The sequence below is a fragment of the Medicago sativa genome, chromosome 8 (genome assembly GCF_051527215.1).
Source record: "Medicago sativa cultivar Bolivia chromosome 8, Bolivia_mono, whole genome shotgun sequence".
NCBI lineage: Eukaryota > Viridiplantae > Streptophyta > Magnoliopsida > Fabales > Fabaceae > Medicago > Medicago sativa.
In genome coordinates this window covers 30,089,410-30,114,621 of record NC_140756.1, presented here as the reverse complement: position 1 = coordinate 30,114,621, position 25,212 = coordinate 30,089,410, and the positions used below count along the sequence as shown (strand labels likewise).

At 32.4% G+C, this 25,212-nt stretch overlaps 2 protein-coding genes, 1 long non-coding RNA gene and 1 pseudogene across 3 annotated transcripts; 1 reads left to right on the top strand and 3 right to left on the bottom strand.

Annotated features, from left to right (window-relative positions):
* Positions 1 to 1,827: 1,827 nt before the first annotated feature.
* On the bottom strand, positions 1,828 to 2,946 carry LOC146898272 (aspartic proteinase CDR1-like). The gene is made up of 2 exons (XM_085734915.1): positions 2,466 to 2,946; positions 1,828 to 2,420 (listed from the first exon to the last, which is right to left on the bottom strand). The coding sequence occupies exons 1-2, from the start codon at positions 2,944 to 2,946 to the stop codon at positions 1,828 to 1,830; spliced, it is 1,074 nt and encodes a 357-aa protein (XP_085591041.1).
* Positions 2,947 to 5,947: 3,001 nt separating this feature from the next.
* LOC146898271 (uncharacterized) lies at positions 5,948 to 7,238 on the top strand. The gene is made up of 3 exons (XR_015023279.1): positions 5,948 to 6,010; positions 6,551 to 6,846; positions 6,998 to 7,238. It is a non-coding gene; the product is annotated as an uncharacterized LOC146898271 (long non-coding RNA).
* A 9,471-nt stretch (positions 7,239 to 16,709) lies between these two features.
* LOC146898270 (aspartic proteinase CDR1 pseudogene) lies at positions 16,710 to 18,103 on the bottom strand (annotated as a pseudogene).
* A 2,960-nt stretch (positions 18,104 to 21,063) lies between these two features.
* Positions 21,064 to 24,680, bottom strand: LOC146898269 (uncharacterized). Its single transcript, XM_085737761.1, has 3 exons — positions 24,557 to 24,680; positions 22,579 to 22,811; positions 21,064 to 21,773 (listed from the first exon to the last, which is right to left on the bottom strand). The coding sequence occupies exons 2-3, from the start codon at positions 22,786 to 22,788 to the stop codon at positions 21,318 to 21,320; spliced, it is 666 nt and encodes a 221-aa protein (XP_085593887.1). The 5' UTR covers positions 22,789 to 22,811; positions 24,557 to 24,680; the 3' UTR covers positions 21,064 to 21,317.
* Positions 24,681 to 25,212: the final 532 nt, after the last annotated feature.

Genomic DNA, 25,212 nt, shown 5'->3' with positions numbered 1-25,212 from the left:
GGTTACATTTGTTTTTATGAAATTGTATGATATTTTATTTTCAACCATGTTTACATTTGAACTAGATGTCAATTTTTTTTTTTATGAATAAAGGAAAAAAAACTCATCTGGTTTATATTTTCTTTAAACTTTTCAATCTTGTTTAATGATTATACGTAATCTTATTTTGAGTATGTACATGAAAACTCAATTTAAGTAGACTATGTAAATTAAGTTTACATATGTACCTACTTAAACTGAATTTAAGTTAACCTCAACAATGTTAATTAACGTTAATGCGTGCGCGCTGCACCATCAAATAACCATCTTTTAGAGTTCATAACATATCAACGTTGCACAAGAACAAAATAGAAACTCTAGCATCATTGAACAAAAAGAAGAAATTCACTTACTTATATGCAATAGGGTATGGATGAAAGATGTTTTGATTCACACTTTAATCTTTTATAGAGATTGATTGAACATCCATGATTGTTTGTGGTGAAAGACGATGAAATTTTAGAGTAACTATGAATGAAATCAAGGTTTAAGAAAATTTATATAAAAGAGCGATTTTGATATTATTGTAAAATTTAAAGTAAATTTGGGTATAATCAGAAATACATAGATGTTGTTGTTAGGGGTTTCAACGGATGTGATGGGTTTTTCGGAGTGGATTTGGTGTGAGAAGCAGACGATAGATGTTTGTATTTTGTTTATGTGGTCATTCACGATGGAGTGAGGTTTTGGCTCAATTTTTGGTTTATGTTGGTTAGAGGGGTTTTAGCTTTGGTTTTGGCGTGTTGATTTGGTTTTGGAGGTTTGTTTTTTATTGACGTTTAAGATGTACAGTATATGCATTTCCTTTTGGGGGTTCCGCCTATATACGACGTCCTTGCTTTGTAGTTTTTGTTTGACCGGTCTCTATTTGTCTTGTGCAAGGACTTGGTTATTAATAAATTTTACCATTAAAAAAAAAATTAAGTTATGCACATCGTCACCCCTTAAGCATTTCTTTCATGATATGCTTGTCTTTCAAATGCCAATAGGAATTGGCCCCGCCTGTTTCTCCCTACTTTCATTCTTCATTGATGCAATTATATGCACCACCATGTTATTTTCTGTCTTTTTTTATTTTTATTTTTTAGCGATACCATGTTTCTCTCATGATCATGAATATTCATTATGAGTGTTGCTATTGACCGGGGCATATTTTATCAAGAATTTATCACGAACAGGTTTTAGCCAATTAAATTTTTTCTTGGCCGGAAATCAAGGTAATTGATATAATTTAAAAAAGGTATTTAGCAATTAGACGGTCGGGAAATTTTCACGATACTATCTTTCGCTACAGTCTACAACTATTTTTTCCCATTCATTATTCATGGATGCAATTTATGTTTTTTATTTATGTCCAAATATGCTCATTAATTTCCCATCATTGTGTTTAAACCATTTTTACATGTTTGGCTTCTTTTTTATTTTATTTTTTATATCCTATAGGTACATGGGTAATGATTGGAAAATTCTACTGTTGAGAGTTTAAAAGACCATGAGATAGTTGATATTGTGTCTAATGATTTAGAAACAAATTTGGAAAGTTCTAAGTCACATGAAACTAAAGTTTATGAGCATCAAAATATTTGTCATGCTGTTGGTATGGAATTCGACTCCATTGAAGGATGTGAAATAATTCTACACATCGTTTGCCAAGAAAGAATGTTTTGGAGTTCATATTCGTTAGACTAAGCAAAATATGTGTATGTTTGTATGCGCTAATTAGTTAAAAATGAAAATGAAGAAGAATCCAATAATTGTATGGGAAAAGTAAGAAAAAACATGTAAGGTCTAATGTGCGGTGATTAGAGGAAAATCATATCCCTCAGTTTTGACACTATAGCAAAGGTCTAATGTTTGACTAGGATCATCAACACGTTCTAATTTCACCAAATCTACCACAGCAGATTTCAAATTAGAGTAATCATCTTTTGTTAAAAGTGTCAATGTTGTACCTGAATCAATAATGATGTTACCCTCATTATCCCCATTTGGAGGTCCCCCAATTTCTACTCTTTTATTTCCAACACTAAATGCTTCCAATGTCAAATAGTAAAAGGTTATTGGGTCTTTTTTCACTATAGGAGTTGTCACAACCCCGTCACCAGATACCATAGCTGCATCTCCGAAATTGAGTTTGCTCGTCGTGTTTGACTCAGTATTTGTCACAAAAAACAATGGCGTTAAACAATAAGAGAATTTACCACCAATTGAGGATCCCAATTGAGTGATAAAAGACGCGGCTCCACCTCCAAGGCCAACTATGCCAGAGTTTATGCCTTCATAAGACATAATATTGTTAGTTCCACATCCTATCACAATATTAGAAAATGAAACTGTAAGTCCATTGGTAGATTCCAATGTAAGAGTATCAACACTAAGATCTCCTTGTGAATGTGAATAATCACCATAATAAATAGAATATTCACAAGAATTTTTGTTATTACACGAGGTATCTTTCACAGATTGACATAGCTTTGATGGGCAAGGAATGTTTTTGTAACTTGACGATTTGGACGGATTAAACATAGGAGTGGTTTGGTTGTAACATTGTTGACAAGGCTCACATTGAAGCCAAATAATATCACTACCGGTATCAACAATACCATATAACTTAAATGGTGGGGTACCAACTGAATAGGTCATGAGATACTCGCCTTTATCAGGTATTACAGTTGATTGAGGTGTATTTGCAAGGGAATCTTTGTAGAAATGATTGGCACGGTTGATCGAACGACATGCGGCATTGACAAAATATTGGTATTTGTTTTGAGTAGGTTTATAGAATGGTGATTTTAAAGAGTCGCGGTGGATGAGTTCAACACTAAAACCATTCTTTTGAGAATGAGAAAAAGAAATAATGAAACAAATCGAAAAGAATAGAAGTGTAAGAAATGAACGCATACTCATTGTTGCAGTAATGTATAGAGAAATAATGATATGGAAATTTTGTTACAATGTTTATGTTCTTCGGTGCCTTTTTATAGACTATCCGAAGGAAATGAAAATTAAGTAGATAAACGCATTATCACATACAGAGGAATTGGAGATACCGTAGCTGAGAGATGGAAGTTATCAAGAATTTATTATAGGGTTATTAAAAATTCAAATACTACTAGATTTGTTGTATGCCATTAAAAAAAATACTACTCCATGTAAGTCTTTTTTGTTTGTTGACAAAAACTAGATATATACGTATACGTGTTGTTTTTATTTAAAAACTCATGCTCCAATTGGATAATAGCTATAATGGATAGAAGTGATAATTTTTAGCAAAATAAGAATCAATTGCGTTTGTGTGTACCAACGGATCATTCCCTCAAGTGTAGGAGTTGTAAGCAAATTGTTCATATATTTAAAAGAAAAAAACATATTAGAAGTATAAAAAAGCCAAAAACTTGTAAAATAAAACAGTTGAAAAGCATAAATAAATTTAAAAAATGAAAACTTTCACTATAAGAAAAACTCCAATGGTACAACGTATGATGTATCTACTCTTTTGATTTGTTAAATGTTTATTATAAGTACTAGCATTCAGACGAACACTTCGTACCCGTGTATCTATTCTTTTGATTACGTTAATATGTATAAATTATGAATGATAGTTTTTATGAAATTTTGATTTTCGTTAAAATTATAGGCATAAATATTTTAGATTTTTCTATTGTAACAAACTTTACTTATCTTTTTCAATTACATTTAACAATGTATTTATAATCCATATAAGGAAAATACATAAGTTTCGACCCTTTTTTTCTTTACCTATTTTAACATTCATTTAAACTATTTTATTTATTATTCTATCTTTTAATAATATTCTTTTAAATTTTAATTAAAAAATAAAATCCCATTAAAATACGAAATGTCCCACTACAATAGACACAATATTATCAATATTATATATGTTAGGGATAAAGATTTTGGGCTGAATTTTTTATAATTCAACCCAAAATTTGTACAGGGGTAATATCAATATTATGATTATCAATATTATACATGGGTATTCATGAAACTTGAATATAGTCAAATTTGTACGTTTTTGTACTTCGTCATTTTATGCTATTAACATGGATGTTGTGAGTTTATTTGCAAATTCATCCTTTTATTTTTAGAGAATTTGTATCGTATTAATCTACTTAATCAATTTATCAGTGTGGGGATTTTATGGCCAAACTTGAAGCCTCGGCTGATGTAGATTTGACCATTCACTCTTCTCCTCCAGAGTTATTACTCCCTTTGTTAAGGACGGACGAAGTAGGATCCCTATTTATTAGACGCTAATTTGTTTTCTTTTTTCTTCTTATGTTTTATTGTTCCTTTGATTTGATTTGTAACAAAACAAAAAAATCTACTTAATCAATTTGAATGAATAAATATCATTTATTTTTTATCAAAAGAAAAGTTACAAAAGACAACGGATGCAATGCTTGGGAGGGTAAAAAGTTCTCAATATTAAAAAGTCATCACTTAAATAACCTTCGAGAGAGAAAGCCTCCCAAACTAAAGTTGGTCGACACACTCTAACCTTGTAACCTAAAAAAATACAAAAAAGAATATATAAAAAATGTGGCCATAAAGTCCACAACGAAATAAAGATATTGTGGAAAAAAAACGTTCTCTCATTTTTTTAGCAAGCCAAAATGAATTATATTAATCACCAAAGGTGACCTATCCCACAGAAGGTGTGTTGATAAAGCGGGTCATAAAGAGTTAAACCACACGAGCCACTAGTAACAACAACATGAAAAACGCACCAACAACAAGAATTACAAAATGAATCCCATGCAAGTTAAGGGATTTCGCCACCAATCATGGTAATTGAATGCAAAATTAATCATCTTTGTCTTTACCACAAAAATGATTGCAACTTAACTTTGTTGAACATGTGATGCAAGTCAATTGAATTTTGGGAACTTTGTCTTTAACACAATGTAAAATCTATTGAAGATGTATTTGAATCTCACATTATTAAGGTTTTCGAGTTGTTGCATGTATCAAAGTCTAGTTAAGAATGACGACGTACGAATTCGACCCAAGACTTACACTAGGCATGAGTGTGGGTAGTGAGATGTATTGGAGTCTTGCATTGCTAAATTTCTCAATTTGATGTATATATGTGGTTGTTACAGTAATTTATTAGGTGCGTTTGATTTCTAAAGAACATTTTGGATTTGACAACCTTTTTTTGAATTCTAAAGAACATTGGATTTGACAATCTTTTTTTGTACCCTATTTGATTTAGAAACTGATTATAAAACTAGACAAAACGTTACCTTTCGTGTCCCTGACTGAAGCATGAGACAATTTTTACGCATAGTATAAACTGTCAAAATATCGAGATACCAATTTTTTATTTTCCAACATATTTCTCTAGTACATATATGTCTAATACTTATTGTTTCACAAATAAAATGCAGCCTCAATGTCTTAGCATTTTACTTTTAGTTTTATTTTGTTGGTGAGGTGTCATATACGAGTCGAGAGGATCTAGAATATCTTAGTTGATAGCTTTGTAATTGGCCTCAGGAAGATAGCAAAATTAATCATCTTGAATGAAGATAACTCACATTTCTATATTACTCGTCATCACCAGAACTCATTCAACCATTGATTTCTTTTTGTTTCTCAATTAATCCCTGGAAATCAATTTTCACGTCCCAATGGGTATCAGACCTTCCTCATGGTACTTAACCAATTGATTTCTTTCTGTTTCTCAACCATTGAGATGTATGATCCATAATAAATTGAAGCACAAAAGTGTTCTTTGCTACCAAACATGGCTAAATCGCGATAAAAAAAATGTCTAAAAATAATTCTCAGGCCAGACTTCAATGTAATCAAAATAATTCTCAAAAATTAGTTGCAAGAATAAGTATACACTATGTCAAGTTATAGTATAAAAACTTATTGCAGAAGTTATTCCTTTGCTGACAAGAGGATCTTCAAATCGGCACACATAGTTTTTTCACACAATGTAAGGATTTCCTTGTGTACTTTTCTTAGGATTAGATGGATGTGGTCCTTGAACAAATATTGAAATGGAACCTTTGGTTTTACATCTAACGAAGAATTTATTGGAGGTTTATTAACAAGGTTATGGATCAATATAATAATAGGAAGTTTTAATCAAGTTATAGCCTTTTTCCTAGCTAATTAAAAAGGCACAGGAATTTATAGGGATTGTGTTTAGCTGTTTGCTTTTAACAATCCCTTTGACAACAAATCATGTCTTTAAATGATGAAATGTTCGTGTCTTTAAATCTTTAAATGATGAAATGTTCGTGTCTTTAAATGACAACAAAGCATCTTAGAGATGATGATGGAAATTTTATAGTGCTGATCGTCCAACACTTTACGAAAGCCTGATATCTCCAGAGGAATGGGAGACTTTTGTAGCTAAATAAAATACTGCTGAATTCCAAGTTAGAATAATTTATTGACAAGTGTTTTTTATGATATTATATAATATATATAATTGAATACCATGTTTTGATAATGCTACTTATTTGTACAGGAATTGAGTGAAAAAATAGAAAGAGAGCGTCAAACGCCCAATACCCATACCGCAGGGGGCGTATGGGATATGCACGCTTAACACAAAAATAGTGAGTATATATAATCAAAAACTATATCATGATGTATTAGATTGTAACAATACTTTTAATTGGTATGCATTTTTTTATCATTTTGTAGCTAGCAGAGACTAAATCTAAAGAAAAAGACATTGATAAATGTTTAAGTTGGAGGGAAGGGTGTGTGAAGAAGGATGGATTGGTTGATGAAAGTGTTTAGAAAGTATATGAAGAATGCGTAAGTATTATTTCTATTTAATTTGCTTCTGAAAATTTATTGTTACTTCATAAATATATTTGCTAGAAGTGGTAGTGGTTTTAATTTATAATATTGCTTTAATTTGTACTCATGATCGTTATTGCTTAATGGTGTTTTTTGGTATATTCAGGTGGAGGAGAGTGAACGAAATTTGGAAATGAATGATGATTTGCTATTTTGGATAAAAATGTTGAGAAGACCAAGAAGATAGATGAAGACTGCATGATACCATAGAAGATTTTGATCTTTATGTTAACTAATTAGTTGTAACTCTTAGAGATATCCATGTTACCATATCAGAGGCTATACATTTCTGACTTTTATGCTACATATACATACATTTTTTATGATATGGTTAAGTTTTATTTGATTAATAATAGTCTCAATTATAATATGCCAAAATTATATATACCTCCCTTTAAATATATATATTATTATTATCATTATTATTATTATTATATATATATATATATTACTTTAATTAATAAAAAACGCTATCTGAAAAGGAAAAAACAATCCGACAAAAAAAAATAAATAAATGATTTTCCTAGCACTTTTTTTCCTTTATAAAGTGTTATCTAAACCTATTGTTACATAGCGCTTTCAAAACAAAAACGCTGTGTTTAAACATGTCTTAGATGGCGTTTATTTTTGAAAGCGCTATCTAAGGAGAACCTTTGCTAGCGCTTTTTGACATAAAGCGCTATATAAACCCTGCTTTAGCTAGCGCTTTATACAGGAAAAAAGCGCTATATTACCTTTACCAGCGCCATTTACAGTAGCGCTTCAAAAGCGCTATCTAAAGCCTAAAAAAAGCGCTATATAAGCCCATTTTTGTAGTAGTGAAAGTATAAGCAATATTGTTTATAGTTATGCAATGATTAGTCCTAAGAGCGTGACTTATTTGTGGTGTCATAAAAAAATGAGTGTTACTAAGAACCTTTTTGAGAATTTGATGAAAAGGAATACCTGCAGGGAAAGTTGCCAATGTTTCATGGTGGAGATAATGCTTTTTCTGGTGGGGACTGCTGGAATATCTTAGACATCTTAGAAGAAAACATTTTGATGTGGGAAATGCTCAAGCTGTCTTTAAGTACCTGCAGGTTTTTTGAGTGGTCCATATTGCACCGACAGTTTCTATATGGTCCACGACGCACATAAACTTCTATAAATAAGTCTGCTTGGTTCAGTTGTTGTAAAACACAACAAAAAACTTTGAAAAATCTTCCGAAAGATATGAACATCAAGAGGTTGCTATGAGCTAGATCTTGATGACCTGGCAATATATCTTTGTCAGTTGGCCAGGCAGCAAGATCTAACTCAAAACAATCCTCTCGAAACATCTTGTCTTTCATCATTATGTTGCAGATCTAATTCGGAAGAGATTCTTATGAACTTGATCCAGGTGACCTGCCTATTGAAATATGTCAGTTGGCAGGCCAGCTGAATCAAGTACAAAAGCACCTCTTCGAACACCTTCCAGAATATTCATCACTTTTGTTATTGTATAGTTTTAAGTTGTTTAATTACTTTTGTACCTTTTTCAAAAAAATTCCTATGTCATTCGCCATGAAAATCTACCAAAAATGAAACTTAAGCACAATTGGTGCTATTCAGATTACACAATCTGAAAATATTTAGACAGGTCGAATTGTATTATTTAAAAACTCTCAGACTAGGTGGATTGTGGCGTTTTATCCAAGATTTGGACGGTTTGTGGTGTGTTTAATGCATTTTTGTTCAGTTGGACCATGAAAAATGTTTCCTTTGACTATAGTTATGGTCTAGGACTGGTTTAAGGCTATAAATAGCCTTGCAAGCTTCATCAATTGCATTCATTCTTCACTTTTTATCTTTTCTTACTTTTTCTTAAAAAAAATAGTTTTAGGAGCGTTTATGATGTCATGGTCACTGCTAACCGTTCATAGAATCTCTGTCAATGCTTAATAATTTATGCAGGGATTCTACGACGATCAGCAGAGACCTTTTCCATCAAATTAAACATAAAATATATAGTTCGTGTTTTTTTTTTTATTCTAAAATCTGAATTCCCTTAACAATCTAGTTCAGATTGTAAAATCCAAACCAGAGGTATTTTGAAAAAAAATATAGGGCGCGGCGAAAGGTAGTTGGGTGGAAAAAGTAATAGTTTTTTTTTTTTTTTTATGGTTTTGTGTGTGTGGCCAAATATATTTATTTAGATTTGTACACAAGTAAATATACCTTAGCATGGTTTCCATATTATTTTGACCCATTAAGCTCACATATCCATATTCATCCCAAAATATCCCAGGATATTCCCATGCTGCAAACCTTTTATCTACCTTTATATTTATTTTCCAACAACCTTCCTTCATTTTTATCTATTGAAGATTGCTTAAGTTTTAATTGAGCACAGTAAATCTAGATTAGGTGAATGCATTAAAAGTTTCAATATGAGTGTCATTTTAGCAATAAAAAAAAGTTTTAAAATGAATGTCATTTTTCAGTTTTCAATGCAATGTTAATATTTTTTATTACAATTATATCCTCCAATTAATACTATGTACACTTTTTTCGAAGCATTACTTTTACTTTAATCGAAAACAAACCAATTGTTAATAAGCATCTGGTATCACCATGGTCTTATATTTGTCGTTACATTTTCATGTGTTTGGATTAAGAGTTTAGGAAGGGAGGAAAAAAGAGGTGAAGTTTACTTTTCTTTTTTAAATTACAGACAATATAAATATATATTTTTAAATAAATTAAATGTGATTGAAATATTATATGATCATTTATCATGTTTTCATTTCAATTTTTTTAAGAACATTCCATAATGCCCGTAATTTAAAAAAGAAAAGTAAGTCATCACCCTCCCTTCCCCTCCCAAACTCTCCATCTAAACACACACTGATATCTTGTTTCTCCCATGATTAAGTACTTTCATTATTCATTGATGCAATTATATGCACCGCCATGTTATTTTCTCTTTTTATTTTTATTGATGCCCTGTTTCTCTCATTCTCATTAATCATGATCATGAATATTCATTATTCATGGATACAATTATACGTTTTTCTAGTTCTTTTATTTATGTCCAAATATGCTTATTATAATTTCCCATCATTGTGTTTAAACCATTTTTACATGTTTAGCTTTGGCTTATGTTTGTTCTTTTTTTTTTTTTTTTTTCATATCCTATAGATACATGGTTGATGAGTGTGTGAAAAACTCTACTGTTGAGATTTTAGATATTGTGTCTAACGATTTAGAAACAAATTGGAAAGTTCTATGTCACATGGAGCTAAAGCTGATAAGCATCAAAATATTTGTCCTACTGTTGGTGTGGTATGGAATTCGACTCGTTTGAGAAAAATTTCGGTAAGTATACCAAATCGTTATCAAGTAATAAAGTGATAAATGAATGTTGCATCCACATGAATTATCGTTTTAACTAGACAACTAGTGTTACTTATTGATTTTTTTTTGGACAAATAGTGTTACTTATTGATGAAACTATGTTTTATGAGAAAATTTTCAACCATGGAGATAGTAAAACAAAATAAAAAGAAATTAAACAAACTTGGAAGAAAAATTATCCCGATTTTTAACAAATCCCCGACAACAACACCAAAAACTTAATATACCGCAACTGCATGATTTTATCGTCGTAATAAAAATATCGATCCAACAGGAAATGTGAATCTCAAGACTATCTTGTTCCCCTCAGGATGCAAATAAAAACTAGTATTTTTGGTTTTTATGAGATGAATGATTGGAAAATATTTTAGAGATATGCATTGATAAAAATGCCTTGGAATCATTGAAGTTCATCGTTATAACTAGCATTCCAAATTATATTCCATTCTTTTGCCTTCAAAATGCAGGCCTAAGGATGAGATATATCTTTTGTATCATTTACCCTATTTCTAGCAATAAAAAAGTGTCTCACCAACATGTCTCCTGTAACACCCATACTAGACGTATCTAGAAAGTCTAGCATGTGTATTAGTTTAGTACTGGATACATTAAAAATTTACAACAATACAACTACGAATGAACATATATACAACCAAATGCGTTCGTACATAATAATACAACTCAACTTTCTAAAGTATAATAGATGCATCCTTGAATATCCACATCGTCCTGCAGCGGTACGAACGAACACTTGTCGCATCATCCATTTGGCTACTAGCTTGCTAATCCAACCTGTTTATCTGAAACAAATAAGGATTGGGATGAGACTTAATGTCTCAGTGAGTTCCCCTAAATCCTAGGCTATAGGCAACCTCAGGGGAAACCTACGGTCACCACGTGTCTAAAATACAACCTGACGGTTGATTATACGTGTGTGTGGGGACTTGCATACTTAGACGGTCGTGCATACTAGGGCTGTCATAGTCTTATCTCACTTGTTACAGGCTTCACTTCCTATACGTGTCATGGCGGTCAAGGGGAATCTAAAACCGCAATGCCAAGAATACGCTCTACGTATCGAGGCCTAATTCTAACATAATCATGACACGGTTCTAAACCGGACGATTAGGGGAAACCTAAGATCGTCATCGGCATATCTTTCTCTATTTGCTCTAATGCAAAATACGATGTTTCTAACAACGTATCTTATCTTGCTATCATACTAGTTTTGACGATCTACGTCTATGTTTTACTATTCTTGACGATCTACGTCAAGGCTCTATGACATAACATAAATATGTCTAATAAATATGCACAGTCAGATTCATTCATAAGTTAGCGTTTAACAAACAAGCATTATCTGAGTTCATTTTACGGAAAGCCCCGAGTGGAGTAACCCCGAGCGCAATCCCTATCTATCCGATGGAAACCTATCTAAGGTATAACCAACGGCACTCCTGCAGTGACGTGCGGGATCCTTACGGCTAACCCCGTTTCTCCTAATGGAAACCCCTTGAACCAACCTAGTGTGGACACAAGAGACACGACCACTACATCTTGCTTACTAAGTGACATGCGGGTTCCTTACGGCTAACCCCGTTTCACCTAATGGAAACCCCTTGAGCCAACCTAGTGTGGACACAAGAGACATGGAACCTTTAACTTAAAAGTCTTGGTCTATATATATGCATGAGTATTAAATCTATAAATGCTATCTCTTTTACCTCGGATGCCTATACGATCCGACTAGAGGTAAACTATATGCTTGCTTAACTTGCTATGTGAAGAGATGTCTAATCAATTCACATCTGGCCACACTCGTATGGCACTCTAGTTTCTATACGAAGAGAATACTCTATATCACTTCGCATCTAATCAAGCATACTACTCATGCCTAGCATTCTATTCTTTACTAACTACTCTAGTTCTTGACAAGCTATGTCAAGGCTCTACTTTCATCCCATGCCTAGTTCTTTGCTACCCGAGTAATTCGGCTAATCTCTCTTGAATCACTCTTGCCATTCATGTTAAGATTGCCATGATTTTCATTTCAAGAATCGTTTGATGTTATGTGCATTGCCTAGATGTTGTTTTGGGGTTATAAAGTTATAAAACGTTGAAAGAAAAGCTTCAGAATGCACCACAGACCCTGAACTGGGCCAGCAGGCCAAAACAAGTTGGCCAAGTCCAGAGAGCTGCGCTAATAGCTCAGCTGGGGCGTGGCTCATCCTGAGAATTTCGCTATTAGCGTAGATTTCGCTAATAGCGTAGTTCTTCGGGTCTGAGGTACAAAATTTCCAGTTTTGACCCAAAACTTGTCCAGTTTGATCCTGCAATGCACCATAATCATCCATCAACTTATATATACCTTATAAAACGTCTTTCATGGCAATATTAACATGTACAAGACTAGATCAAGGCTAGGGTACTAAAAATCATTTTTTCTCTAAACTTAACTAAAATCATGATTTGCTTGTAATTAAACACATAATCCCAATGGTGGGTTCTATCTAAGAACTCACCTAACATATTCCTTGTGATTCCTCAAGTTCCAAGCTTTCCCAAGTTCAAACCCTAAACCAAGAATCCTTGCTCAATCCTTTCTCTTTGTTGTTTCTTGTCCTTGAAGCTTCTATGATTCTTGTTTGGTTACCAATTGCATGATTTGGAAAGCCTTGGATGGATTGGAGAGGGAAGGAGGGGTGCATATCTAGAGAGAAGGAGGAGAGAAAATATTTTCTCAAACCTAGAGAGAGAAAGAGCAATGGAAAATGAAGATTTTGGCCCCAAAATCACTTATATACCTCTTTGCGTGCAAGTACCAGAATGCCCTACGTCTTGGTCGCGTTTAACCTGACACTGATACATAACTCCCTGCTTGACTGATATTTCATAAAAACATCTTCCGTCGTACTTGACGTTCTGTAACACTTAATCTCTGATATCTAGCTCATACCTGACTTATGCCATTTATAGACATTTCCATTACCCTTACTTTCCATGAACATTTGTCCTCTGACGCGTCTGATGGGTAATATTCCGTTACTGATAAGCGGGATATTACATCTCCCCATTCTCATGTCTCATGGTTTCCATGCTATTTTGACCCATTAAGCTCACATATCCATATTCATCCCAAAATGTCCCAGACTATTCTCATGCTTCAAACTCTTTATCTAGCTTTATATTTCCAATTTCCAGTAACCTTCCTTAATTTTTATTTATTGGAAGATTGCCTAAGTTATTATTAAACATAATAAATCTAGATTAGGTGAATGCACTTCTTAAACATAATTAAACATAAGAAAGAAATTGGGATTATGGAAATGTTGTCATAAAACTTCTTTTCATGATCCTTTATTCGTCATAAGAATGAGCTACCTAAACAAAAAAAAAATATAAACAAAGTAAAAAAAAAAAAAATATAAACAAAGTAAAAAAAACAAGACAACTTTTTAAAATTAAAATTCAAGTACAATAGCTTTTTGGTGGTCACTGATGTCAATCCAAAGCAAGATTAAGCCTATTTACAGGCAAGAGATTACAATATTTATGCATAACTCAATGGTTACATATTTAATACTACAATTACACAATGATCATTCAAGTGCCAAAAGAAAAACCACAAAAATTGAAGTCATTGGGTTGTTCCGGCTGTAGCCACTCACTACGGCTGGCCATAACAGTTTGAGATTTTATGGCTTGATCAATTGTCTTCCCCCGTCATTTGGTAATGGTTTTAGAACTTAACGTTGTGAAATCAGAAGTGTTGCTAAGTTAAAATCCACATCGAAGGGTTTAACATAAATCTCTTGTATTTACCTATTTATTCAAAAGAAAATAAAATATAGTAAAATACAAATAAAACTCAAATAAATTTTTTAATTTATATAATAAAAAACATAACTGAATGTATTGTAAATTATTGAGTTATTACACTGACACACGCACACACCAATGTGGGGTATCATCTAGGTTGTATTGACAAGGTTGATTTAGGTGTTTTCTTTGCAATCCATATCTGATGGACACTGTGCTCAAGTTTTATTAAATGCACTCTTTCATAGTTCTTGGCTAAACATTAAGAGTTGTTGTTGAATTCTTGTTGTTGCATCACTTGAGGATGATAACCTAGAAATATGTTGGTTATTACCATTGACTTTACCCTTATTTTAGTCATTCTTTGGGCGGATGCATGACCTATTCCTTCTTATCTGTGTATATCTAGTCTTTTGTTGTTTCAGTCATCTTTGATTTTTTAATCAAGTCTTAGAAGCCTTTTTGCTGGTTAGTCTTGATTGGTATTTATGAACGAAATTGACAAATGCACCAAATCGTAACAAGTAATAATGTAGTAAGTTTATCGTTCTTCACAGGGATTGTCGTTCAACTTAGAAATTACGAAATCTTATTTTAAAGAGTGGAATTAAAAGATATTTGAATAGGTTTGCAGGGTTTAATTTTCCCACTCAATGCGAGATTAATTAGGTTTATGATTCAGCTATTTAATGGCAGTTAGGGAATCCTTGAATCCCCTTCTGTCTTTGTTGGAATTAACTTAAAAAACAATCAGCTATGTGGTACCAACACAACAATAACCGTCCCCTATTTGATGTTATGGGGACAGTTATTGAGAGTTGCTTAAAATAGTGTTGCCTAAACCTTAAATTGTTGTAGTGGGTGTCTACTGATGATTTATGAAACTGGTATTTAAAACTCCATTAAAGATCTTATGACAATTTGTTAAATAACTCCATTAAAGGAGTTATTACACTGACACACGCACACACCAATGTGTCGTTCCCCAAAGAAGAGAGTATAAACCTTATATTTCAACATAAATTTCATTAACATAATTGATAAATAAGTAATTGGTACTGTTAGGAACGGATAAAGAATTTCCGGTTGTTAACCCTACTTTTCATCTACGGAATAATTTTCAAGATTACTGATGCAGATTTTCAATTGAAAAAGCATTAAGAGCGGTACAAATTTATTAAATCGGTCACAAGAAAAACATAACTGAATGAAAACTTCATTAATTGAATCCAACAAATATGAAGGGATTCATCTCAGAACGCTAATCAAAGAGGTTTAGTTTCAAATGGCAACATATCATAACAAGAGAAAAACATACCCTAGAGAGAACAAGAGGAGGATTGAGATCCTCTGTCTTAGAACTCTGATGTTTGACCCTTGTTTTGAACCGCTAGCTTTTTGAATGAAAAATAAAGTGTTTAAGGGTCTCTATTTATAGCAATGATTACTTATGGTTTTAGAGAATAAAACTGAGCTTTTTCCACTATTTTAGCTTGAAAAACAAGTTGCAAACAATTTTTGTCCGCAGTTGTGCGCAGATGGCACATATAAAGGTGTAAGAGGTGCATGGTCTATGCGCATGGGGCAGTCTCTGTGTGCGAAATCTTGCGTTTTCGTCCCGTTTTCGACCGTTCTTCCGTTTGGAAACTCCTAGGAACTTGAAATGAATTTTCTTCACTTTGTATTGTCGTATCTTCTTAGAATGACACTTTTAGTTATTCCATTCTTTCCAATTATTTTAGAAACTCCTAGCTTAAATATGTTTTTAGTCTCTATCATAAGTATACCAATTGGAAAGAATGGAATAACTAATGGAAACTCCTAGCTTAGTTCTTTAAATGTTGTATCTTCTTAAACTATCATTCTTGTACTTGTAATTATTTTAGAAAGCTTTTCTTGAAATGTAAGTTAGTCGAAATTATTTTATTTCAAGTTAAAATTTTAAAGTATTTTCCCCAAGTCAATTTCCATTTGAGAAGAAAGTATTTAAACTCTTATCATTCAAAATTAGAACGTTACATCTAAAAAAAAACCAATTGGTATACTTATGATAGAGACTAAAAACATATTTAAGCCTCATCATCATATTTTCTTGTAGTGTCGTATTCTAAAATGGAGCATAATAATATTGGAAGATATTGTTTGCTACATAGAGTCCATGCATGCTATTTACATCATAAAACATGCAATCTTTTTACTCATCAATACGGATATAATATATCCACTATAAAAAAAAATTACATGGCTAAAGAATGGGCTTTCCAACTATATTACACTTCAAGGAAGGAGAATATGCGTTGATTATTTAGCCAAACTTGTAATAAGGTTTACTAATGATCTTTCAGCAGATCTTCGATTGCTGCTTATGGCGGATATCATGGATGTTGGTTATCATCGGGGACAATGATAATTAATTTTTATGTTTTTCTTTAGTCTTTTATCTTGTAAGCAAAAAATATTAATAATCGAAGTAATGGTGTGTTAGTTATAGAAAATTTTAATTCTTTTAAGTTTTGACGATATAATATGCTTTCTTATTTAGATATATATATTTTTTTAATATTTGTCGTTCAAAGAATAAATAACATTTCTGTGAGTGTGTAGTGATGCCTCTATTCTGACCTTCAATGTATTTTATTAATACATCAAATAACATGCAGATTATTCTATTTTAAATTCAAGTAGGGAAAGTAAACAAAGTCTACAAAAGTCATCACATTTTGGTACAATCACTAGGTTTAAAGGACACAGTTTTTTGCTGAAGATCATAACCAACCAACAAATTTTGCTGAGCCAAATTTCCAAAGATGACGCCAATTTGAGATGGGGCAAAAGCCAAGCAATTAACACCATCAGCAACTGGAACAAATGTGCTAATAGGGTGCAAATTCACATCCGCACCTTTAAAATGTGCGGTGATTAGAGGAAAATCATATCCCCCAGCTTTAACACTATAGCAAAGGTCATATGTTTGACTGGGATCGTCAACACGTTCTAATTTCACCAAATCTACCACAACAGATTTCAAATTAGAGTAATCATCATTTGTTAAAAGTGTCAATGTTGTACCTGAATCAATAATGATGTTACCCTCATTTGAAGGTCCTCCAATTTCTACTCTTTTATTTCCAACACTAAATGCTTCCAATGTCAAATAGTAAAAGGTTATTGGGTCTTTTTTCACTATAGGAGTTGTCACAACCCCGTCACCAGATACCACAGCCGCATCTCCAAAATTGAGCTTGCTCGTCGTGTTTGACTCAGTGTTTGTCACAAAAAACAATGGAGTTAAACAATAAGAGAATTTACCACCAATTGAGGATCCCAATTGAGTGATAAAAGACGCGGCTCCACCTCCAAGGCCAACTATGCCAGAGTTTATGCCTTCATAAGACATAATATTGTTAGTTCCACATCCTATCACAATATTAGAAAATGAAACTGTAAGTCCATTGGTGGATTCCAATGTAAGAGTATCAACACTAAGATCTCCCTCTGAATGTGAATTATCCCCATAATAAGTAGAATATTCACAATAATTTTTGTCATTACACGAGGTATCTTCCACAGATTGACATAGCTTTGATGGGCAAGGAATATTTTTGTAACTTGACGATTTGGACGGATTAAACATAGGACTGGTTTGGTTGTAACATTGTTGACAAGGCTCACATTGAAGCCAAACAATATCACTACCGGTATCAGCAATACCATATAACTTAAATGGTGGAGTACCAACTGAATAGGTCATGAGATACTCGCCGTCATCAGGGATTACAGTAGATTGAGGCCTATTTGCAAGGGAAACTTTGTAGTAATGATTGGCACGGTTGATGGAACGACGTGCGGCATTGACAAAATATTGGTATTTGTTTTGAGTAGGTTTATAGAGTGGTGATTTTAAAGTGTCGCGGTGGATGAGTTCAACACTAAAACCATTCTTTTGAGTATGAGAAAAAGAAATAATGAAACAAATGGAAAATAATAGAAGGGTAAGAAATGAACGTTTGCTCATTGTTGCATAGAGAAATAATGATATCAAAATTTTGTTACAATATTTATGTTTTTCGGTGCCTTTTTATAGACTATCCGAAGGAAATGAAAATTAAGTAGACAGAATTGTTAATTGATCTAAAACTATCTACATTTAATGGGATTTAACATAATGATGGAAGTTATCAAGAATTTATTATAGTGTTATTAAAAATTCAAATACTACTAGATTTGTTGTATGCCAATAAAAAAAAAAATACTACTATATATATACAGGTCTTTTTTGTTGTTGACAAATACTAGATATATTTTTTTTATGAAAGATACAAATACAATTCTAGATTTATGTTGGTTATTCTATACGTATACGTGTTGTTTTTATTTAAAAACTCATACTCCAATTGGATAATAGCAATAATGGGACATGGGTAGAAGTGATAATTTTTATAAAAATAAGAATCAATTGCGTTTGTGTGTACCAACGGATCATTCCCTCAAGTGTAGGAGTTGTAAGCAAATTGTTCATATATTTAAAAGAAAAAAACATATTAGAAGTATAAAAAGCCAAAACTTATAAAAAAAAAAAAAACAGTTGAAAAGCGTAAATAAATTTAAAAAAATGAAAACTTTCACTATAAGATAAACTCCAATGGTACAACGTATATTATAAGTTCTATGTTTTTGACTTAAATGTTTATTATAAGTACTAGTATTCAGACGGACACTTCGTGCTCGTGTATCTACTCTTTTTATTACGTTAAAATGTATAAATTATGAACAATAGTTTTTATGAAATTTTGATTTTCATTAAAATTATAGGGATAAATATTTTAGACTTTTCTATTGTAACAAACTTTACTTATCTTTCTCAATAACACTAACAATGTATTTATACTACATATAAGAAAAATACACGAGTTTGAGCTGATTTTTTCTTTACCTATTTTAACATTCATTTAAACTATTTTATTTATTATTTTATTTTTTAATAATATTATTTTAAATTTTAATTAAAAAATAAAATCACATTAAAATAGGAAATATCCCGCTATGATAGGCACAATATCAATATTATATTTGTAAGGGATAAAGAATTTCGGCTGAATTTTTTTATAATTCAACCCAAAATTTGTCCAGGGGTAATATTAATATTATCAATATTATACATGAGTATCTCGGAGACTTGAATATAGTCAAATTTGTATGTTTTGTACTTTGTTATTTTATGCTATTAACATGGATGTTGTAGTTTGTTTGCAAATTCATCCTTTTGTTTTTCGAGAATTTGTATTGTATTAATCTACTTAATCAATTTATTAGTGTGCGAATTTCATGGCCAAACTTGGAGCCTCGACTGATGTCGATTTACCATTCAATCTTCTCCTCCAGAGTTATTATTACTGCTGTCAAGGGCGGACGAAATAGAATCTCTATTTATTAGACGCTAGTTTGTTTTCCTTTTTCTTCTTATGTTTTGTTGTTTCTTTGATTTGCTTTGAAACAAAAAAAAATCTACTTGATCAATTTGAATGAATAAATATTATTATTATTTTTTTTCAAAAAAAAAGTTACAAAAAACAACGGATGCAATGACCGTTAATTTATGGAACTTTAATACTTGACCACAGCCCACATGCTTGGGAGGGTAAAAGGTTCCCAATGTTAATTGAATTTTGTGTCTCCCCCAATTCACCAAATGTACTTTACGACCCTGATTTGTGTCTCCCCATAGGAAACCACATTGAATTTTCTCAATCTCATCACAAATAGTTTTGGGAAGCTTAGCGTATTGCATATGATAATATGGAATAGAACTAATAACAGACTTAGAGAGAGTAATTCTCCCCGCAAGACTCAAACATTGTTGTTTCCATCTACTGAGCTTATTTTGGATTTTCTGGACAATGTGCTTAAAATGCCCTCCAGTGGATCTACCAGTAGTCAAATTAGCCCCAAGGTATCTACCAAAACTATTGAAATGGGAGAAACCAATGTGAAGTAAGATATCATCACGAAGCTGATTATCCACATTTTTAGAGAAAAAAATCTGAGCTTTTTGACTATTGATCTTTTGACGTGAAGCTTGACAGAAGAGATCAAGGCAATGCATAACACAATGAGCTTGCTCAATATAAGCCTCTGCAAAAAGAAGAAGATCGTCAGCAAAGTCACATTCACTCTCTAACACTCACTCTCTTGTTGCATTAGCATTTGACAATTTTTTTCTCACATTAGATCGGTTTAATTAATCGACATAAATTTCATTGAAAAAATTTAACCAATGCATAAACAAAATTAGGATTGTTTTAAAGTTAGGATTGTTTGCGATGCCATTTAGTTCGATTTTAAAGTTATTAAGTTATCTGAACCACACAATAAATAAAAAACATACAATTTGGTTTGGTTTAACTTTCAAATACTTTACTATTTATACGTTTTATATATTAATCTTTTTTTAATCGTTTCACCCTAAAAATATGTGTGTCTATACATATCCAAAATCTTAAACAAAACTTTCATATAAATTTTGGAAAATATAAAGCAAAACATATCATATTATCATACCGTAATACCTTACGTTATCAAAATGTAATAGAATATACAATCTTAAGATGCAAGCCCTTGGAAAAGGAGTATGCATATTATATTTGAGAAATTTTATAATTTTCATGATGAGAGAAATGATGATGATAAGAAAAAGAAAGAAGAAAATTAAATGAGAAACAATGAATGAACATTTGGATTTCATTCTTAAAAGTTTAGAACATTGTCAGGAAGTTGATGACATTCTCAAGAAAAATGAATTGGATGATGAAACTACAATGAATCTGAATATAATGATAATTTTGGACATTTAATATGACAAACTTGTCTCAACATTGGAGGATACAATAAAATCAAAATATATCTCTTCAATCATAAATTGAGTGCTTTCAAATTAATGTGATTCTAAATGAATGATCATGCGGAGAAACGAGAAAATAGAGGAAGATGATCTCATCATTGAACCTTTAGTGAGGAAAGTAAGCAAATGAGATACACACAATTCCAAATCTTATGATACTTGATTACAAATTTGAATTTCGTTATGCAGTGCTCTTGAAATTCCAAATCTTATGATACTTATCAGGTTATCATAAAAAATAAACTAGCACAGTCAAACAGCTCGAATGGTGAGAGGTTTAAGAGTGATGTGGTGGTGGTGGAGATAACTCGGCAAACAGATGATCCTTCATCTAATCCTTCACCTTTGTCGGGACCATCTTTACTCTCCCATCCTTCACCATTTCCTGAACCATCTTTGTTATCCCATCCTTCAACTTTGCCTGGAATGTCGTTATTATCTTATCCTTCATCTTTTCTATCTCATCGTTCACCTTTTCCATAACGATGGACACCTTGTTATCCTTGCGCTGAACAATCCTATGAAAAATCCTATCTTCAAGTCCTTGCATCCAGCTTGGAGCTTGACCAGACAACCCTGCATCCTGAGCTTCACCCTCTTGCATTGGACAATTTTCAGAAACTTCAGCTTGAACACGAAAACCTAAGTATTTACACGGGAGCGCAAAAGATGCAGATACCTTCTCAAGTGCTAAACATCTAATATTTCCCAGCTTATGGCTACAAGTAGGGCACCTGTTATGTACTCTAGGTTTGCAATCCGAGCATATAGTGTGACCATTCGAACACTGCAATAGCAGCATAGGTAAAGAAGTTAACTAAATTTCCAAATAAAGTTTCTTCTATTTTTAGAGGATATTCAAGTTGAATCAAAAGGAAGTCACCGGCAAGACATGGGATACTAAATAATGAATGATGAAATTAAAATCGTGATACCAAGAGTTTTCCAAATAATGAATAATGAAAGGCAAGCTAGGAATAATGCATTTTTAGAAACAACGAAACGATGTTTTGACATTTTTAAATTTCTGACAAAGGACAATGCTATATCTGTTTTCAAAGTTGTAAAAGAAAATGGTGTGAAAAATATTAGATGCATATTTTTAATAGATGTGAAAAGGAAAACAGGAAACATGGGATAGACGGACCCTAAGTGTTTGCTTATGACATACCTCAGCGACAATTGTTTAGTTTAACTTACTATGAAAAGGAGGATTCATTTTTTTCAATCTAATGGTCAATTGAACTTTTGAGGAGTTCTAGCATCACACTCTTCTCAACACACACATACTCTCTAATCAATTGAAATTTAAATGGATCTCATTAAATTATGTCGGCTTCACACAAATTTAGTGAGATCCATTGAAATTTCAACAAATTAGAGGGTGAGTGTTGAGAAGAGTGTCTGAGAGAATGTGTATTGAGAAGAGTGTGTTGCAAGCATAATTATGAACTTTTTCCGTCCCAATTAAGTTGTCGAATCGGAATTGTTTTTTGAAGAAAAGCCCATGAATTTAATGGTACAAAAAAAAATGCCTTCTCAAGAACCCTAAAATTCAACAATAAAATCATCATCAATAATTGATAAGCAACCTGATGGATTGGAGGGTACATGCGATTCAGGCATACAGGACACTCCAAAAGCTTTCGAACACTGCTTAAAATAGTCTCAGTAGGACTCAAAGCGGTTTGTGCAGGATCATTCACCAATTCACCACCATCTGTTGACTCTTCATTTTTAGGAGGATCATCATCATTGTTGCTCTGAATATCTTCATCAAAGAGTGGGTTACTTAATGCCATGGTAGCAAGAGCAATCACCAACCCTGTGAGACAAGATAGAACATTGAAATTATTGAAAGAAAAACAAGGCACATCAAACATCCAAAAGCACAAACATTTGTCATTGAAAATACAGCCCTACAAAAGGTAATCACAATTGAATTATAAGGAGAGTTTGACAATTAGACCAACATTTTATTTTGGAAAAAGTAATTTTGGTTTACTATGTAGCAACTACCAGCTACATGTAGTCGTGTACTTGGTATCAGGCACGTGAGCCCCTTCAGTTTTGGAGTAGCCTAATTAGTATGACTCTTTTACAAGCTGAAGAGATTGAGGCTCTCAAGTAGAGTTACCAACATCGTTGATTTTCTGAGTAACCAACATCGTTGATTATACAGCTTAGTTACATTACATCATAAACAATCTTAAGAATCTCTTTGACAATAAGGTTTAATCATGTACCATAGCTATATTACATTGCCATTGTGCATAAGAGCGACAGGACTGACCAAATAAATTTGTCAAAGTATAAATTTGACGTAGGCATTGAATGCCGTGTGCAGCATATACTAGAAATGTTTTACCCTATTTAATATAGATATAAGAGCCCAAATCCAATTCATCAAAAGAAAAGGGATTGCAGTCTATGTTTGCATTCAAAAAATAAAATTTTACAAGGTGCTTCAAAACTAGCTTTGAATAGTTCTGATTAGGTATGAATAAACTAGGCCAAAAGAATACAAGATAGAGAAAGACAAAACAATCAAAGTTTATTAACATAACCAGGTCAAATGTGTAAGGAAGCTTTGCAGGCATAGGTTCAATGAACTTGTTTTCAAGGGAGACATAAAAAGGACAAGGATAAAACTGACCAAAAAGAAACACTAGAATTATAAATTGTCCCCTTTCTAAGCATTGACTTTGTAATATGAAACATCATCTGGTAAAATAAGGCATGTTTCGTATCTTTTTCTTGTACACCGACAAAAGACATTACACGAAAATGGTTGCAAAGGAAGAACATGTATGCTGCCAAACACACTCGGTATTAAAAACAGCATGCCTAGTGGCCAATAATGTTGTAAAATGGCGGCTATGGCACCACTATAGCAAAATGGTGTGGCGGATTTTGACAACTACCATAGGCAATTTGTGAAGAGATACCCACGGCGGCGGTGCCATAGTCCAAAATGGAGTGTTTAAATGGCGTATTTTTGGCCTTCTGCCATCGTCAACAATTTCAGGCAATCAAAGTGTGATATCAGAAAACCTAAACCTCAAGAATCAAACTACAAAGACACATTTTCCTGATAAAGGAGAAAGTCAAATGAAAGGCATCCAACAATCATCAAAATGAATATCATCTCTATAGCACTGACACTTCTGATCAAATGCGTGTTCAGTGTCCGACGCGTGTTAGTGTCAGACACCAACACGATACAGACACGTTATTATATTGAATTATGTTATTTTCTCAAAATATTATTAGTGTCGACATGTCAGTGTCGTGTCCGGTGTTGCATTTCATATATAAAACAACAAAGCAAACTAAAATAACTTCGCCAAAAAAGAATACACATAAATATGCTAAGCTTTCAGTAGTAACGTGAGAAATCCCATATTCCAAAAACATCTTATTGATCAACCAAACAAATAAAAATGTGCAATCCATTGAAAATCGCTAACCTCAACAAATAAATTCATCACATTACAAAATGAAACAAGCAAAAGCAAAATTGATCAGAAGTAAAAGCGAGAATGAAGATGAAGAGAAAGAGAAAAATACCTGGAGCGATTGGAAGAACATTGGAGAGAAAATGAAGAGAAAAGGGGTTTTGGTGCGATTTTAGTTTTCAACCAAAGAAGTGTTTGTAATATTTGATCCGGATTCTTTTTTGCGCCAACTGAACCCTTTACTTTGGAGAATTCATGACCGTCTGATTAATCTAGTGCTCCATATTTTTGCCACGTGGCCATTTTGTAATTTCTTACATCAACATATTTTATTATTTTAATAAAAATACAACATAAAATATCACATTAATCCTCTCAAAAATAATATCACATTAATCTAATTTAAAGAGTAAGGTTGTGTTTGGTAACGACGAAAAGCTAGCTTATAGCTTCTTGAATTAGCTTATAAGCTTGTTGGATCAAAATATGATGTGTTTGGTAACAAGCTTTTCTCATGAGCTTATAGCTTTTTACGAGAAGCTATTTCAAGTAGCTTTTGAGCTTGTAACTGATAGCTTTTTATATTTTCTTCCAATTTTAACCCTATTAACTACCCATGTTCATGTTTATAACTTCCACGTTTTTCCTTAAAAAAAAAGAAAAGAAAATGCCACACTTTTTTTTCTTTAAGGAACGCTTAATATATATGTATTTTTTTTTTTTAAGGAGATGCTTTATATTTTGTTATAACTAGCCACTGTACACCAC